Consider the following 20,037-nt stretch of genomic DNA (forward strand, 5'->3'; position numbering starts at 1 on the left):
GCGAAAGGAATACATTGAGATGCGACACAGAGCAAAGGTAGAGGTGGCAAAGGCCAAACAAGAGGCATATGATGACGTATGCCAGGTTGGACACTAAAGAAGGAAAAATGTATCTTTCCAGGCTGGCCAGACAGAGGGATAGAGATGGGAAGGATGTGCAGCATGTTAGGGTGATTAAGGATAGAGATGTAAATATTTGGACTGGTGCCAGTAGTGTGCTAGATAGATGGAAAGAATACTTTGAGGAGTTGATGAATGAGGAAAATGAGAGAAAAGGAAGAGTAGAAGAGGCAAGTGTGGTGGACCAGGAAGTAACGATGATTAGTAAAGGGGAATTTAGAAAGGTATTAAAGAGGATGAAAAATGGAAAGGCAGTTGGTCCTGATGACATTCCTGTCGAGGTATGGAAGCATCTAGGAGAGGTGGCTGTGGAGTTGTTGACCAGTTTGTTCAATAGAATTCTAGCGGGTGAGAAGATGCCTAAGGAATGGAGGAAAAGTGTGATGGTGCCCATTTTTAAGAACAAGGGTGATGGGCAGAGCTGTGGGAACTACAGAGGAATAAAGTCGATGAGCCACACAATGAAGTTATGGGAAAGAGTAGTGGAGGCTCGACTCAGGACAGAAGTGAGTATTTGCGAGCAACAGTATGGTTTCATGCCTAGAAAGAGTACCACAGATGCATTATTTGCCTTGAGGGTGTTGATGGAGAAGTCCAGAGAAGGTCAGAAGGAGCTACATTATGTCTTTGTAGATCTAGAGAAAGCACAGTACCCAGAGAGGAACTGCGGTACTGCATGCGGAAGTCTGGAGTGGCAATGAAGTATGTTAGACTAATACAGGACATGTACGAGGGCAGCAGAACAGTGGCTTAGCTCCTCCACTTGGGGAAGGATCTCATCCCCGACCTGGAGAGGCCACTCCACGCTTTTCCAACTGAGGACCATGGTCTCAGATTTAGAGGTGCTGATTCTCATCCCAGCCGCTTCACACACGCTGCGAACCGCTCCAGTGAGAGTTGGAGATCATCTGCAAAAAGCAAAGCAATACTGAGGCCACCAAACTGGACCCCCTCAACGACTCGGCTGTGCCTAGAAATTCTGTCCATTAAAGTTATGAACAGGATCGGTGAAAAAGGGCAGCCTTGGCGGAGTCCAACCCTCACCGGAAACGAGTCAGAATTACTGCCGGCAATGTGGACCAAACTCTTGACACCGGTCGTACAGCCCGTATCAGGGGGTTCGGTACCGCATATTCCCAAAGCACCCTCACAGGACTCCACGAGGGACACGGTCGAACACCTTCTCCAAGTCCACAAAACACATGTAGACTGGTTGGGCGAACTTCCATGCACCCTTGAGGACCTTGATGAGGTTGCAGAGCTGGTCCACTGTTCCACGGCCAGGACGAAAACCACACTGCTCCTCCTGAATCTGAGATTCGACTTCCCGACGGACCATCCTCTCCAGCACCCCTGAATAGACCTTACCAGAGAGGCTGAGAAGTGTGATCCCCTGTAGTTGGAATACACCCTCCGGTCCCCCTTCTTAAAAAGGGGGACCACCACCCAAGTCTGCCAATCCAGAGACACTGTCCCTGATGTCCATGCGATGTTGCAGAGGCGTGTCAACCAGGACAGTCCTACAAAATCCAGAGCCTTTAGGAACTCAGAGTGAAACTCATCCACCCTGGGGCCTTGACAGCAAGGAGCTTTTTAACCACCTCGGTGACCTCAACCCCAGAGATAGGAGGGCCCGCCTCAGAGACCCCAGACTCTGCTTCCTTATGGGAAGGCGTGTCGGTGGAATTGAGGCCAAGTACTCTCCCCACCAACTCACAACATCCCGAGTCAAGGTCAGCACCGCCCCATCCCCACTATACACAGTGTTGATAGTGCACTGCTTCCCCCTCCTGAGACGCTGGATGGTGGACCAGAATTACCTCAAAGCTGTCCGGAACACGTTCTCCATGGCCTCACCGAACATCCTCCCATGCCAGAGTTTGCCTCAGCGACCACCAAAGCTGCATTCGCTTGGCCAGCCGGTACCCATCAGCTGCCTCGGGAGTCCCACAGGCCAAAAAGGCCCAATAGGAGTCCCTTCTTCAGCTTAACGGCATCCCTCACTGCTGGTGTCCACCAACGGGTTTGGGGATTGCCACCACGACAGGCACCGACTACCTTATGGCCACAGCTTTGGTTGGCCACCTCGGCAATAGAGGCCGTGAAACAGCACTTGTAAACTTTTTCAAATTATAATATGTATCATATTTAAACTATGTATCTATCAGAACAAATCCACTTTGCTGCACCTTTTATACTAAACTGTCTCTCACCACGATGTTATAATTAAGCAGAACAAGCGTTCTCATAATGGAAATCCTCTGTTGCTTTCGGCTACGAGAATAGGTACATTTTCCCTTTGTGGAGGGCACTCATCTTGCAGGGGTTGTATGTGAAAACTTTTGGTTTCTGGAGACCGCATTTTCTGGTGAAAATATTGCAATCTTTGACTGGGTTTGTTTTGGATATATTTCGCTGTGGTGGAAATGTGTGGAAATATTTCGCTGTGGTGGAAATGTATATATTGGGTTATAGCATCGTTTTCGTGCAGGGTTGTTCAGAGAGACAAAACTAGACAGCCATCTTGAATCACGGCTCCACAGCACCCCGGACATCCCCTTCTTAAGCAGTAGGGTTTAATAGGATATTGGTCCACATTTTACAGCTATAACAGCTTTCAAGTCTTTCGAAAAGGCTTTCCACAAGCTTCAGGAGTGTGTGTTGGGAATTTCCGACCATTCCTCCAGAAGGGCATTGATGAGGTCACACATGTGATGTTGGACGAGAAGGCCTTGCTCTCAGTCTGCACTCTAATTCATCCCAAAGGTGTTCTGTCAAGTTGGTGTCAGGACTCTTTGCAGGCCAGTCAAGTTCATCTACACCAAACTCTCTCATCCATGTCTTTATGGACCTTGCTTTGTACATTGACGCACACTCATATTGGAACAGGAAGGGGCCATCCATGCTCCCAACTTTGTGGGAACAATTCTTCCATTTCTAACATGGCTGTGCACCAGTGCCCAAAGCAAGGTCCATAAAGACAGGAATGAGAGAGTTTGGTGTGACTTGTGACTTGACTGGCCAGCACAGAGTCCTGACCTAAACTCAATACAACACCTTTGGGATGAATAAGAGCAGAGACTGAGAGCAAGGCTTTCTCGTCCAACATCAGTGTGTGACTTCACAAAAGTGTTTCTGGAAAAGTGGTGAAAAATTCCCATAAACACACTCCTAAACCTTGTGGACAGCCTTCCCAGGAGAGTTGAAGCAAATTTTCACATGATCTCGAAATGTGACTCATCACTGTTACATGCAAGCACTTGAGAGGTCTTTAGAACACAAATGACAGCTTTAAAATTGTGAGACTTGGTAACTTTATGTGCAGTAACATTCTGCTTCTCATCTTGCCAGTTGTTTGCAATTTTTCTGGCATATCCCTTAATTTGAAGTATACCCCTGTAACATCTTTATTAGGCTATCTGGCCCTTCCCCTCACAGCTACGTATTAACATCCAACTGTTTGGACAGCGATACACGTTCAACTGTATGCATGTACAAAAAGGAGGGGAAGAGCTAAGGTTTCGGGCGATTTGGGATTGGGCCGTATGATAATTAATTGCTGATTGATGCAATGATTGTCCTGTTTTAAGTAGAAGTGTTTATATAAAAAAACGTATCCACCAATGCTGGTTACACTGGTGAACAACAAATTAATGTGTAACATTTGTTTTAGCTGATTTTGGATAATTTTTATGTGCTGACTCCAAATATCACATTGGTTTTGCTCAATCAGGTCAACTTTTTGAACTATGGCCATGTTTTTGTTTACATATACAGGTATTTTCACTTTAGAGGTTCAAATAAACGGAGGTTCATGCACTGAAATTTGAACAAGGATGATGTAACATCCAATTTACAGGTACTAACTTTTAATAAGTCTACTATTCAATTTATAGTAAACAATTTTTTTTTAAATATTTTTTTGATAAACTTAACAACTTGGCATAAAAATCTAACCTGAACAAAATAAATGTATATAATTTTTGGATTCAGCGATACAAAATTGCCTGAAATAGTTGAGAAAAAAAAAAGGACAACTTTAAATTATTTTTTAAATCAAGTGTTACATTTACAGCATTTTATTTCTTTTTTTCCCTGCATCTTTGTTGTGAATTTTATGATCTTCCCTCTGACCACTGCTGTATTTCTAGGGGATGGTGATGGCTTCCTCAGCATGGCGGAGTGCCAGCACATAATTAAACATGAGTTGGAAACCTTACGAGCTCAAGACGAGACTCATGTTCCAGGATACACACAAGCTAAGCTGTACCCAGGGAAATCTATCAGTAAGTCTGTTTGCCTGCTTACTTGCCTGTCTGTCTGTCTCCCTATGTACCTACCTACCAATCTACCCTTTGATTAACCTTTGGCACTCATTTTCAGTTCACTTAACCTTTGGTTCTCTTTTTCAATTTTTATGTTGATGAACGACAGGCTATATGAAATTGCTCCCTTCCTAGACAATTTTACAATAGATAAGTCTCCCACATTTGGGACCCCTCGGTTTAATGGAAGTTATTTGGTCTACGGCCCTGACAGGCCCCACTAATCCGGTCCACCTCGGGTTTTTCCTTACAATCTCCACAGCTCTGCATGTCAATCCTGAGTTCCGAGGAAAAGCCGCTCACTCAATAAGCGATGCTCTCAAAGATGCCACTTGGGATATTGAGGATTTCACTGGGTACAACCTGCCTTCCGCCAGTTACGACAGCCACATTGTGATTTCTAACTTTTTCAAACAGCACAATTTTGGATCTGACCACTAAAGACTTGAACAAATTAAATTTGACTGAACTCAGGCAATTGACATGACCAATGCTAAGACGCCAGAGCCCCTTTTTGCACCTTCCTGCTCTGCTACAGACCTTAACTTAGTGGCCCTAACAATCTTCGACCACTACATGATTTTCAGCATAGCCTCCCTGCTTGGCCAGAAGACCCAGGAGCACTGCTCAGAACAGCACTCCAATGCTTGCCTGGGGTCTTCCGGTGGGAAGGAATGGCTGTGCTCGAAAATGACCCAGCTCAAACCGTGCAGGAGACCCCCCCCCCCGACCGAACTGTTTCCCGGACCTCCTCGCATCCTCTTTTCTTTCCTTTGTCCAGACGAGAACCCCTCCCTTTCACCTCTTCTTTTGGGTTGCTACTTGAATAGGTTTCACACCTAATCAGAATCAGAATCATCTTTATTTTCCAAGTATGTCCAAGTTTGCATTGATCGGTAGCGCCAACCTGATAGTAGAATTCCCTATGTTTCGCGAGGAAGGAGCTGGGCTGAATTGTTTTTTTTCCCTTTTTCCTTCTCGCTTTTTTTGTTCTTCTCCTATTTCTAGAGAACGCTACAAAGATTCTTCATTAACGCTCGCATTAGCTTTTTCCCTTTTTCTTTCTACTGTGCAATCGCTTGACCTCACCACATAGATACACCCACATTGACATCTATATTCAAATATAGACACACACTTTGATTAACAAGTGTCATGGGAAATATTCCAAATGTATGCCTTGATGTCTGTGTCAGTGTGTCAACTTTACAAGCGCAATTGCGAGATTTTGAGAATTGTTTGTCTTGATTTGACTCCAAGCAGCATGAAATGTGATTTGAATCATAAGCAGTTGATTTGCCAAGACTAAAGTATAAACAGTCACACATATATAAACACATGCTTGACCTCTGAGTAAAGAGAGTACCAAGTTGAGGTTATTTTATTTTAATATATGATTTTAATCCCATTCTATGGGCCAAAATTGTTGACAAGCTGCGAACTGTGTGTTATGAGTTTAAGTAAGCGTCTGTCATCTAGAACTCAAAATTTCATAAAATGTAGCAACCTTCAGATTACGAGACTGATAAAAAGGTTTCTCGTCACTTTCCCTAAATCTTATGCGTATAAAAAGTGACGCGGTGCCCCTTACGAGACAGATTAGTTTTATTTTAACGATTAAATTTAAAATTACGCTAAACCGGAAGTAATGCAGGTGTCGCTTCCGGCTTATTCTTTTCTCCTAAATTAATTATGTTTCCATTTCAACCCATGTATGCTACACCGCCCTACTCTTCCTCTGATTGGCTAGCACCAAGACAGTGGATAATGATTCGTTTAAGCACTTTAGCAACACACACAAACGCGCGCGCGTAAGCAATGCTGTGTCTGTGGACGCTGATTCACCATGCTTGATTCACTGATAATTTTTGTGCGTCACAGACATGGGACACACATCAAACGAGATCCCTGTGTAGACACTGCATAGTTAGTATGGACAAAGTTAAAAAAAAAGTAAAGTAATGTATAAAGTGGCAGTATTAACTAATATTTTATATATTGTAGCTGTTGGGTAGAATCCCCTCACCTCCAAAAACTAAACTTTTCAGGAAAAAAAAATGTAAAACAAAAGAGAGCTCGGTTGAGTTTCCAAACACGCTTTGGTGAAGTTGGTATTATATTGTATCAGAATCAGAATCATCTTTATTTGCCAAGTATGTCCAAAACACAAGGAATTTGTCTCCGCTAGTTGGAGCCGCTCTAGTACAACAGACGGTCAATTTACAGAACACTTTGGAGACATAAAGACATTGACAAAAAACAATTGTGCAAAAAGATGCAGAGTCCTCTAGCACTTATAGCAGTTCGAACGACTAATATTGCAATAGTCTGGTGCAGTGACAATTGTGCAAAGGGCGTCGAGACTTCAAGGAGTGTATGCGGTTTAAAGTGACGAGTAGTGCGATCATCTGGGACAATGTCGGTTGTGCAAATGTTACAGATACTCCTCAATCAGTGTGCAAATGGAGCAGATGCTACTCTGGCATGAGTGGCCAGAATATGCAAATAGTGCAGCATGGCGAGACAACGACAGTGAGTGCACGAGTAATACGTAATTGGCCCCACAGAAATGTGACAACGAACTCAAGTCAAAAAAATTCCATCTTATTGTAATGGAATTATACCTTATATTGGTGTCATATATCGTTGCACTCTCACATGAACAACAGCTATAACACCCCAAAATTATGTTCATTCATCCATTCATCCATTTTCTGTACCGCTTATCCTCACTATGGTTGCCGGCGTGCTGGAGCCTATCCCAGCTATCTTGGGGCGAGAGGCGGGGTACACCCTGAACTGGTCGTCAGCCAATCGAAGGGTTCAATCACTAATTTAATATGCTGAAAGATTGCTAATTTACACACGTGGACAAAATTGTTGGTACCTCGCCATTAATGAAAGAAACCCCCACATTGGTCACAGAAATAAATAATAAAAGTAATCATTACAAAAAAAACAATGAATATTAACCAATGAAAATCAGACATTGCTTTTCAATTGTGGTTCAACAGAATTATTGTTTTTAAAAAAAGTCATGAAACAGGCCTTGACAACAATGATGGCACCCTTAATATTTTGTTGCACAACCTTTTGAGGTAGTCACTACAATAAAATGATTTCAATCAGACTTCTGGACCTCTCAGCAGGTATTTTGGCCCGCTTTTCAAGAGCAAACTGCTTTTGTTGTCTTAGGTTTGAAGGGTTCTTTCTTCAGACAGCATGTTTCAGCTCCTTTCACAGATGTTCAGTAGGATTTCGACCAGGGCTCATAGAAGGCCACTTCAGAATAGTCCAATGTTTTGCTCTTAGCCATTCCTTTGGGTTATTGTCCTGTTGCAAGACCCATGACCTGCGACTGAGACCGAGCTTTCTGACACTGGGCAGCACCTTTCTCTTTAGAATAATATGCTGTGGTTTTTAAATTTTTCAAGTTTATCTCATGTTGATTTTTTTTTTTTTTTTTTTTTTCTGTATACAAAGCTGCTAAATGTTACAAAACGTCCGTATTTTGTTCTGGAAATAACTGAATGTTGACTCGTTACTGCTATAACACTTGATTGTTCTGGATATTATATAAAAAAAATAAAAATAAATAATAATCCAGCGACTGGCATTACCAGCGTGTCCACATTAAACAGCTGCTTCATACATGCTATTTTATTACACCCTCTGGGTGCCAAGCCGCGCAGGCAAAAGTTCTCTTTCCCCCCGGTGTCAGTGCATTGTAAGTTCATCATTGCCTCCATGGCAGCGAATAAGCTACACTTCTTACCAGGCGTCTTACATGTCTCATTTTCGTCATCACGAGGAGGGCGAGGAGTGGGGAGGAAAAGATGGAAAAGCATGATGCTAATTGCTAAGCTATCATTATGCAGTTGCAAATACCGCCATAGGTGATTTGGAGAAACAACAAACTTGTCACATCGGTCTGGCTGGAGCCCCATTTTCATGGCGAGTAACCAACTTTGAACAACAAAATAACAGGCCAATTAATAATGTTAGGAGATATTAATATACAATAATACACGTACACACAGGACGCCACATCTGAACCCAAAATGAATTAGTATGTCACTGCACACGTCACTTCAGAACGTGGGCAGGTTAAAAGTATATTATTATTATTATTAATAAATATTTGTAATATAAAATAAACTTTATTAGTCCCACAATGGGGAAATTTGAATCATTTCAGCAATTGTGGATAGAGGAAATATAAATATGTAATATAAATAGCATGCAAGACGTAATTACATTTCTTCTTCTTACATGTACTACTTGTACGTGAACAAGAAGTATATTGCACAAAATAGAAACCAAAACTATTGTCCATACATAAATGTCCAATTTAGTCTTATCAGCAGTTATCGGTTTGTTTGCAAAATAGTGTGCTGCGCTTTAATCTTGACATTTGCGATCTGTTTATTGTTACAAGGGTTGTAAACTGAATTGGCAAAGGTGAATTAATCCAGAGACTGATATTTTGGATGATGGAATGTCGAAATCTCATATACTGGTTCTTTGATTCAGGCTGCAACTGCGTCGCTCATTACAAGGTGGATGCAATAAGAACAATAAAATCACAAATATTGAAACCATAATTTATTAAGGATTATGATAATGTCTGTCGCATGAAAATGTTTTTGACAAAATTCCTCAATTCCATTTTCCAATGTTTGTTCCTGTTTTTTCTTATATGAAGAATATGATATGATTCGACCTCTCAAAACAGCTTTCCCGGTTTCCCACAACAGAGATGGAGATAACAAGTTAAAACAGGTGCCATTAATACCGGTCATGAGTGGAGGACAGGGAGCCTCTTAAAAGAAGAAGTTACAGGTCTGTGAGACCCAGAAATCTTGCTTGTTTGTAGGTGACCAAATACTTATTTTACCGAGGTGTTTACCAATGAATTCATTCCAAATCAGACAGTGATTTTCTGGATTTGTTTTTTATTTTTTATTTTTTTTTCCTCATTTTGTCTCATAGGTGAGGTATACCTATGATGAAACTTACAGGCTTCTCTCATCTTTTTAAGTGGGAGAACTTGCGCAATAGGTGGCTGACTCAATACTTTTTTGCCCCACTGTACATACAGTAGGCTGTGGATTAACAAGCAAGTGGGGTATTTTTAAAATTTTATAATATGGTCTTTACCAGTTTTATATGCAGAGTATCATATGGTTTTTAACACTTTTAATATAGGAACAGCTTGCTACTAACACAATCATCCTGTGAGAACTGAAGAGATGTTGCGTGCATAGAATATCGTGGCAATATTTCTATAACATCACAATGTAGCAATTAATTGATCTGAAGAAACTTGACATCAAATGTTACTAAAGTCTAAATATGACGAGAAAAAGTACACACATACTTTTAAAAGTCATCAAGTAATTTTTTTTTTTTTTTATAACACCTGTAACAATAATTCAGAGAATCAGATTGTATGTTGTAAATATGTCTATTGATTTGAGTTGAAAGCGATGGACTATGAACTACCTCTGTTTTTTTTATGTAATATCGTACTGTAATAAGAAGTGGTTTAAATACAGCAGTTGTACTGTATATGCAGTAAATTGTGTAGAAATATGTTTAAACTGTCGAACATGAAAATGTTTAAATATTGTAATATCCTACTATAGTAAAGTGAATGGGTTAAATGCTGCAGCAGTAAAGTAACTCACACTTCAGTCATCTATGTTTACATAATGTACTGTAATATCATACTGTGGTAAACTGGGTGAAATAATTTCATCAGTAATAAAGTATACTGTATAAAGTAAATTTTGTACAAATACATAGTAACAAAAGCATCACCCGTAATGTGTTAATGAACATGAAAATATGATTAAATACTGTGACAGCAGTGCGTTAGGTCAAAGCAAAGCAAATTATGTAGGGCATTTCATACACAAGGTAACTCAATGTGCTTTACATTATTAAAATCATTGAAAAACAAATAAAAGCAGCTTATAAACATTTAAAACAAAGAGGGGAAAAAATAAAAATACAATTAAAACAGCGTACAGTCCAAGAAATATTTAAAAGTGGCTCTAAAAAGCATGGGGGAAAATGAAGGGTTTTTAAACACATGCACACTTGGGGCTGATGTCACTTCAGTTGGCAACTTATTCCATTTGTGTTGAAGGAACCTGTGTTTAAAATCTCCTTTTACTCTCGTGGTTCCCAGCGTGGTCGTTTTCGTGAAAGAACTCCGTTCATAACAATGTATTAAAAACCAACCAATTTATTCCTGACAGAGGAGTCTATACATTTTGCAGAGCTCTGGGTTCGTAACGATCGCTATCATATCCTTAGCAGATAGAGTAGTCGAACAAAACACTATCATATTCTACCCCAGACTTATACAATGTTTCAAAACGAGAGAGTATGGAATCGCTGTCGTCTGATTGGTCCATGGTCTGATCTGACGTCATCGTTGCTCTGCAGAATGATGACCATTTGCCGCTGGCTCCAGGTGTCGCCTCCAGACGCCGTCCCACATTCCTGAATTCATTGCCGATAGTGGCTCCCCGCAGTCCTTTGTTCGGCAGTATATTATGATCTACCCTATCTAAAATCGCAATGAGGTCCAACAAGACCTCCAGAATTGAAACCAGTCAGTATTCAACCTTATATCATTTAGCCCTTTGATAAGAGCAGATTCTGTACTGTGATGAGTTCGGAACCCTGATTGAAATTTGTCAAAAAGTCAATTTAAGTTCAAGAGATTGCTAAATTGATTAAAACTAACTTTCTCAACAATCTTGGCTATTAAAAGGAGATTTGAGATGGGTCTGTAGCTTGCTAACATGGAAGCGTACAGCGTTAAAAAATTTTTAGCAGAGGCTTAATGGCAGCTACTTTTAGAGCTCTCGGAAACTCGCCTGACTGAAGTGAGCAATTGATTATTTGCTGCAAATCAGCCAGCACAGACTTCGCAATAGCTTTGAAAAAGTCAGATGGTATTGAGTCAAGACAGCTCGTTGGTGGTTTCAGCTGCTGTACCGTTTTCTCTACAGTTTTTTTGGTCAACTGTATCATATTCCCACATGGTAATAGAGTTTTTCCTGGGTGGCTTCAGATGGAGTATCATTTTATCATTTTGCTGATTTGTGCTAATATTTAACCTGATGAATTGTATTTTTCACTAAAATAAAAAGCAAATTCATTGCATTTATCCGCTTTTAGGAGTTCTGGAGCTATCTGATTCGGGGGAGCTTGTCAACCACCGCAAAATTGTTGAAGTTCTTACTGATGATTTCAGAAAAGTGTTGCTGTATAGCCCTGACTAACTCTTGGTTAAAATTACAAAGACTTTGTTGAGGTCATAGTCACCTTTGAGTTTAGTTTTTCTCCACTTACGCTCTCCTTTCCTACACTTTAATTAGTCTTTACCATCATTGTGCTCCACCACGGTGTTCTAGGTCGCCTCAAGATTGTCTTAGTTTTAATAGGAGCGACAGCATTCTTGACATTTGAGATTTTACAGGTCAAGGACTGAGTATACGCTGAAACGCCTTAGAGGGCGGTCCTCTAAAAAAATTAAGATGTATTTGCTACGGTTTATAAGACCACAGAGTACAAGAGTAAATGATGACTTCCCGTAAACAAAGAGAGGAATCCCCTGTGGATTGTAACACTCAGTTTTCCATGCTCAAATCGGCCTGGGAAGAAGCCACATACAACCTTATGTATGCTAATTGGAATTGTGACAAACATGCTCCTCGCGGAAGAACTGTAGAGGTGCAGGTGTGTACTCTGTTTGCATGTTGCTAAATGAATAAACGATGACATCACTGTGATGGGAACATGCCAAGACATGGCTTTGGGGAAGTTGATGTGATAATTTATGATTGTTTATAAGAACATATATGTTTGTCTGTTTATTGACAAAGAGAGACCACCCAGGTGGCATGGGAACAAGAGGTTTTCTTACTTTTTTTTTTGTCCTTTTCGACTGTTAGGTCAAGCAGAATGGAGGATCGCTATCCCTTTTATGCCGGAATAGTTTTAATGTGTCACAGTGGAATTGTTAAGCTGCCGCTGTGGTTTCTTCGTATTATAATGTATTTTTATATATTTATTGGGAATCAGTCGAACAGAACAAAGTTTCTAGAGGGGAGTGAGAAAAGAAGACAAAAGACAAAGCACTAATTGTAAACAAGATGAGAAAAGTAAATCATTATATATCTAGAACAATGAAACATTAGATATCAGTGTTGTATGGGGCAGTAATGCTACACGCTGTGAGGGAAAGACAGGACAAGCATGCAGGACAAGGGTCGTGAATCCGGCTGTACAACTCAAGTGTGGTGGGAGTGACAATGTAAATTATAAGTCTATAGGACCAGAGTGTGAGTGAGGGGATACTCAAGCAATTTGAATATTCATGAGTTATTTGTCGCAATAAGTGGGTGGCCCCACACCCAGCTAACAGGTCCCAGGGGCGTGTGCCTGCGGACACATGCAAGTGAATTGACACCGTTTCGCATCATCTATACTTGGCAAATAAAGATGATTCTGATTCTGATTCTGATGCACAATGACTGACAGAAGTGTCCCGTAATTGCCTCGCCTGCACCGCAGTGGTTGAGGACCCCACCCAATCAATCAAGAGGCGGGATCGGGCCCAGGAGACCACCCGCGAGCAGCCCGGCGGATGGGGCCAGGGACCCCCGCCAACAAATATTGAAGCCATAATTTATTAATGATTACAATTATAGAGTAGTGACTATGTTGTGCAATTGAACAGTATGCAGAATTTGCACACTGAAAATTAATCACAGACATTTTAGGAAAAGCCATGGATAATAACGGCAATGTTTCCCACTGGACTGGAATCAATTTTTGGTGGGGGTTAAAGTTAAGCAAACATTTATCGACTATATTATAATAAACCCAAATATTTCAATTAAAAATACAGTGTCTTCCATAAATAATTTTTTTTTTTTCAATCAAACACTTACAGGGCCCGACACTAACCTTTCCATTGGTAGCACTGGACCATGCATGATGTGTGTGTGGTCTAGTGTAATTGGCGTACCGTAGCTTTGTATCTAATAAACATTCACAGTGACTTGAGTTATATCTGCAAAATATTTTACTGTGAATATGAAGTTTGTCTGCAATGAGCAGTGGCTGACAAAACGGGTCATTTCTTTTGTATCATTTTAAAATACATCATGGAATAATGTTCAGATAAAAGCAAAGCGTAACAAAAGTCGTGCATGTGTTTATATGTATTCTATGTATTCTGTTTGTTGTATCCTTTGCATAAATGCTGTACTTAAATTAATTAACATTTATTCACACACACGCAAACCAATTTTTACGGAAACTTTAGAGCATAATTGACAGAACGTTCCCATGTTTACATACAAATGTTAGTTCTGGCACTAGCTAGCTGTCTATCTAGCTACATAATGTTATGCTGCCTGCTTGAATACGTGAACATTACCTGACGCTCTCCTTGAAAGACGGGACAGCCCAAAACGTCCTCATCGTATCACCCGTTGACGACATCACGTTTTTGCCCCCTTCTGTTTGTTATTTTCACCCAACGCAATGCATAGCTACAATCATTGTGATTGTGTCGCCATGGTAACAGTTGTATCCAATAGCTGCTCGGGCATGCCGACGGTGGGCTCAAATTGAAGAGACATTTCTGGGAAGGAAATAGCGGGGGTCGACACTCATAGGTGAACATGAAGGGTGACGTCCCACTGGCAGAGGAGGTCAAGGAGTTATGGGAGTCTTCAACCCAGTGGCGGTGCTGGCTCCAAGATGCAGGAAAACTGTCAGACACACAACGGAGCGCTGACTCTAAATCCTGATTAGCTCTCTCAGATTAGCCGATAGGCTGTGGATGGTAGCAGAGGAGAGGCTGGAAGAGGCCCCGCGGGTCGTACAGAAGGCCTGCCAAACTGGTGTTGAACTGGGGGCTTCGGTCAGAGACAATGTCAACTGGGATACCATGGATCTTGAAGATGTGGTTAACGAGATCAGCCGTCTCCAAAGCTGAAGGAAGCTTGGAAATGGGAAAGAAGTGGGCCATTTTGGAGAAACGGTCCAATACTTTTAGGATAACAATGTTTCCATTGAGAGGCCGCAGGCCCGTATTGAAATCAGTGGCTACTGTGTATATGAGCACGGGTGCCCGGGAACAGGAAGAGGCTGCAATAGACCCATAGGCTGACGAAGCAGATGGAACAGGAGGCAATAAACTCCAATACATCCTGAGTCATCCGAGGACAGCAAAACCAGAGTCAGGTTAACCCCAGGATGACAAGACAACTTGGAAGAGTGCCCTCATTGGACGACCTGGGAGCAAAACGGCTCTGGGACGAAGAGGCTGCCTCTGGGGCATCAACCATGGTCAGTTGTTGGTCTTGTGCCTGCAGAACCACCCGCTCGATGCAGAAGAGATATTTTATGTTGTTTTGTCAGCTAAGAGCTGCTCGGAAGGTAAAGTTATCAATGTCCTTTCAGCAGCGTTCCTGTCCTAATGTTTTGCATGTTTTTGTTTGCACATTAAGGACAATAGACCTATTTTTGTTTTGATTCATCAAAAAAAAAAAAAAAAAAAAGACCAAGCAAGAAGTTTTTCCCTCATGTTTTTGATATTGTAGGGTGAAAACTGCAACTGGCTACTAGTGTGGACTGAATGGGTGGCAACCATGCGGGTAATAACACGTCAGCAACATATTGAGAGGAAAAAAAAAGAAATAACTATGAACTTGTTTATTTTTGGAGCGGTGAGGTTGGTTCAAATTTTTAACTTATAAGTGATGAATGGTCACGAGCTGTGGGTCGTGACCGAAAGAACAAAATCCCGGATACAAGCGGCCGAAATGAGTTTCCTCCGCAGGGTGTCCGGACTCTCCCTTAGAGATAGGGTGAGAAGCTCGGTCATCCGGGAGGATCTCAGAGTAGAGCCGCTGCTCCTCCGCATTGAGAGGAGCCAGATGAGGTGGCTGGGGCATCTGATTCGGATGCCTCCTGGACGCCTCCCTGGTGAGGTGTTCCGGGCACGTCCCACCGGGAGGAGACCCCGGGGACGACCCAGGACACGCTGGAGAGACTACGTCCTTCGGCTGGCCTGGGAACGCCTCGGGATCACCCCAGAAGAGCTGGATGAATTGGCTGGGGAGAGGGAAGTCTGGGCGTCCCTGCTAAAGCTACTGCCCCCGCGACCCGACTCGGATAAGCGGTAGAAAATGGATGGATGGATGGAAGTAATGAAATGAACTAGTTTAATTTTTAGAACTGTGAACTGACAATGACGTTACTTACATATAGGGTGCTAAAATGTTTTGCTCGGTCGAGTCACTGTGTGACATACGGCCAGTATACTACCATCTGATCTGTAAACTGGTACACATTGTCATGTAGGTGAAAAACGTGGCAAATATGGTCAGAGATGAATAACGGGTAGAATGGATTATGTACCCAAACAGAAGAGGGTTTCAGAGCATACTCGAGTACTAAAATATTCCATAGCTGCAGTCCTACACTCAATTCCCCCATTATATTGTCATCTTTTTATTGTTTAATAAAACCCCTGCTTCAGGTCTCTGTGTGATAAACCTTCAAAAAATCGCTGCTCAAAATTAGAAAGTTGCTGCTCCAATGAGAAATAAGAAATTATTTGCGAAACTGCTCCTCAAAGAAAAAAAAGAATATTTCGAGCCTTGCAGTGATTCTGGATATCAAAATGTCATCAAGGTAGACTTAAATGAAGTGGTTAAGCATATCTCTGAGGACATCATTTATCAAGGCCTGAAAGACAGCTAGGACATTGGTGAGGCCAAAAGGCATGACGAGTTACTCAAAATGCCCTACGGCGGTCTTAAAGGCAGTCTTCCATTCGAGGTCCTCACTGATGCCCACCAAATGATAGGCATTACGTAAATGAAGATGTTTTGTGAATATAGTTGCTTGTTTCAGAGTTTCAAAGGAGGGGCTAATCAGCAGCAGCAACTGACTATTTTTAATTGTGTTTCGTCCCTTAAAGTCAATGCACGGCCTAACCATCTTGTCTTTTTTCGTCACGAAAAATAATCCTGCCTAAGAGGGCATTGAGCCACTGATGTATTTTTACATGGCCTCCCTCTCGGGGTGTGAAAGATTATACAATCACAAAATTGTGCTCTTGGTGATTCCCTGAGATAGTGAGAGAAAGTGGGACAGTCTGGTGGGTTATGGTCTCAAGGGGGCTGCCGTTGATAGCGCTTACAGTTCGGGGAGAGTCCAGGCTAGCAGATATGGCGAAATCTCTATCAATAAAGTTACCATCTGCCCCTCAATCTACCAAAACCTGAACTGAAACTGAACAGTCAATAGAAGAGACAGTGGCAGGCATATTAAGGACGGGAGCAGGAAGATGTAGTCTCACTCACCATGGAGCTGGTCGCTGATGCTGAATGAAGGGCGTTGGTGGATGAAGTGTCCAGATTGTCCACAGTCGATGCCGAGGCCCAGAGAGATCCTGATGGTGCGCTACTCCTGAGTGTGGCGAGTCCTGCCGAGCTACATGGGCTGATCCTCCAGAACCTGGGGTGTTTCATTTGTTGTCATCACAGGGTTGACGAGTTGTCTGGTCTTTGTTCCACAAGGGATGGAAGGGCCAGCAGGTCTATGTGATCAAAGTCTTTCTATTAGGTGGTTGTCTATCCTGATAGCTAAGCTAATAAGATGGTCAAGCAAATGAGGTTCGTCTCAAGTGGAGAGTTGATCTTGGAGATCCTCTGATAGCCCGGCCACAAAAACAGTCTTAAGACTAGCCTGATTCCAACCACTCTCAGAAGATAAGATTGTGGCGTAGTAGGAGACGAATTGCTGTGGTTCAGCTGTGAGCGAGGAGAACAATATCAATACCGGGAATGTAATGAGAGGTTCTCGCGAGGTGTGGAAGACAGACCAGAGGTTAAATACTGAAGGTGAGGAGTAATGAGAGACAGCTACACTAGCAGCTCAGCACACCTGACGATGCCCAGCCCCTTAATCAGAATCATCTTTATTTGCCAAGTATGTCCAAAACACACAAGGAATTTGTCTCCGGTAGTTGGAGCCGCTCTAGTACAACAGACAGTCAATTTACAGAACACTTTGGAGACATAAAGACATTGACAAAAAACAATTGTGCAAAAAGATGCAGCACTTAGAGCAGTTCGAATGACTAATATTGCAATAGTCCGGTGCAATGACCATTGTGCAAAGGGCGCTGAGACTTCAAGGAGTGTATGCGGTTTAAAGTAACGAGTAGTACGATAATCTGGGACAATGTTGGTTGTGCAAATGTTACAGATACTCCTCAATCAGTGTGCAAATGGAGCAGATGCTACTTTGGCATGAGTGGCCAGTACATGCAAATAGTGCAGCATGGCGAGACAACTACAGTGAGTGCACGAGTAATACATAATTGGCCCCACAGAAATGTGACAACAAATTCAAGTCAAAACATTGTCAGCTTGTTGTAATGGAATTATAGGTTAGGTGTTCAAGAAGTTGATCGCAAGAGGGAAGAAGCTCTTGGAATGTCTACTAGTTCTAGTTTGCATTGATCGGTAGCGCCTACCTGAGGGAAGGAGCTGGAAGAGCTGGTGACCGGGGCGCGGAAGGTCCGAGAGGATTTTGCACGCCCTTGACTTAGTTCTGGCAGCGTGCAAGTCCTCAAGGGTGGGTAGTGGGGTACCGACAATCCTTTCAGCAGTTTTGATTGTCCGTTGCAGTCGGAGTTTGTCCTTTTTTGTAGCAGCACCAAACCAGACTGTGATGGAAGAACACAGGACTGATTCGATGACCGCTGTGTAGAACTGTCACAGCAGCTCCGGTGGCAGTCCGTGCTTTCTCAGAAGCCGCAGGAAGTACATCCTCTGCTGGGCCTTTTTGAGGACGGAGTTGATGTTGGTCGCCCACTTCAGGTCCTGAGAGATTGTAATTCCCAGGAACTTGAAGGTCTCGACGGTTGACACAAGGCAGCTGGACAACGTGAGGGGCAGCTGTGGCGAAGGATGCCTCCTGAAGTCCACGATCATCTCTACAGTCTTGAGCGTGTTCAGCTCCAGGTTGTGTCGGCCGCACCACAGCTCCAGCCGCTCCGCTTCCTGTCGATATGCAGACTCGTCACCGTCCTTGATGAGGCCGATGACAGTGGTGTCATCTGCAAAGTTCAGGAGTTTGACAGTCGGGTTCGCTGAGGTGCAGTCGTTCATGTAGAGAGAGAAGAGCAGCAGAGAGAGGACACAACCTTGGGGCGCCCCGGTGCTGATGCTGCGTGTGGATGAGGTGGCCTCCCCCAGCCTGACCTGCTGTGTCCTGCCTGTCAGAAAGCTGTAAATCCACTGGCAGATGGCAGGTGAGACGCTGAGCTGGAGAAGCTTGATTGAAAGGAGTTCAGGGATGATGGTGTTGAACGCTGAGCTGAAGTCCACGAACAGGATCCTCACGTAGGTCCCTGCACTGTCGAGGTGTTTTAGGATGAAGTGCAGTCCCATGTTGACTGCATTATCCGCAGACCTGTTGGCTTGGTAGGCAAACTGCAGGGGGTCCAGCAGGGGACCTGTGACACTCTTGAGGTGGTCCAGCACGAGACGTTCAAAGGACTTCATGACCACAGATGTCAAAGCGACAGGCCTGTAGTCATTCAGACCAGAGATTGCAGGTTTCTTGGGGACTGGAATGATGGTGGAGCGTTTGAAACAGGATGGAAATTCACACATTTCCAAAGATCTATTGAAGATCTGAGTGAAAACTGGAGCGAGCTGGTCCGCGCAGACTTTGAGGCAGGATGGGGACACATGGTCCGGGCCTGACGCTTTGTTAATCTTCTGTTGTTTGAAGATGCGTCTCACATCCTGTTCATGGATGGTTAACGCAGAAGTCAGAGGTGTGGTTGTGGTCGCGGGTGCGGCCGGGTGGGTGTGTGGTGTGAAAGTGTCCTTTTCAAATCTGCAGTAGAAGGTATCCAAGTCGTTGGCTAGTGTGCTATTGTTCTCCGCTTGGGGGGATCGTCGCTTGTAATTAGTCAGCGATTGGTATGCTTGCCAGACTGATTTTGAGTCGTTTGCGCTAAACTGTTTTTCCAACTTTGCTGCATAGATCCTCTTTGCAATGTTAATTTCTTTAGTCAGCTGGTTTCTAGCTCGATTATACAGGGCCCTGTCCACGCTCTGATATGCGTCCTCCTTAGCTTGGCGAAGCTGCTTATGTTTAGCAGTGAACCACGGCTTGTTGTTGTTGAATGTGCGAAATGATTTTGTTGGTACACAAACCTCTTCACATAAACTGATATAGGATGTGACAGTGTCCGTATATTCATCCAGGCTGCCAGCTGAATTTTAAAAGACACTCCAGTCTGTGCAGTCTAAACAGCTTTGAAGTTCCATCTTGGCTTCATTAGTCCACTTTTTGACTGTTTTCACTGTAGGCTTAGCACATTTAAGTTCTTGCCTGTACGTCGGTATTGAGTGAATTAAGCAGTGATCAGACGAGCCCAGGGCTGCACGAGGTATAGCACGGTATGCATTTTTTACCGTAGTGTAGCAGTGGTCTAAAGTATTATTTTCCCTGGTAGGACAGTCGA

The 20,037-nt window shown here is 42.9% G+C and overlaps 1 protein-coding gene across 7 annotated transcripts in view; it reads left to right on the forward strand.

The window, feature by feature from the left end:
* Window positions 1-20,037, forward strand: part of ano10a (anoctamin 10a) — a 105,606-nt gene that overhangs the window by 31,387 nt on the left and 54,182 nt on the right. For 6 of the 7 annotated variants that reach the window (XM_061673603.1, XM_061673600.1, XM_061673599.1 and 3 more), the window contains one exon: window positions 4,272-4,406. In XM_061673603.1, coding sequence (XP_061529587.1) covers window positions 4,272-4,406 — 135 coding nt within the window. Of the gene's footprint in view, window positions 1-3,897; window positions 3,980-4,271; window positions 4,407-20,037 lie in introns of all 7 variants that reach the window. The other variant, XM_061673604.1, reaches the window with a different exon arrangement.

Source organism: Phycodurus eques, chromosome 4, assembly GCF_024500275.1.
Source record: "Phycodurus eques isolate BA_2022a chromosome 4, UOR_Pequ_1.1, whole genome shotgun sequence".
Lineage (NCBI taxonomy): Eukaryota > Metazoa > Chordata > Actinopteri > Syngnathiformes > Syngnathidae > Phycodurus > Phycodurus eques.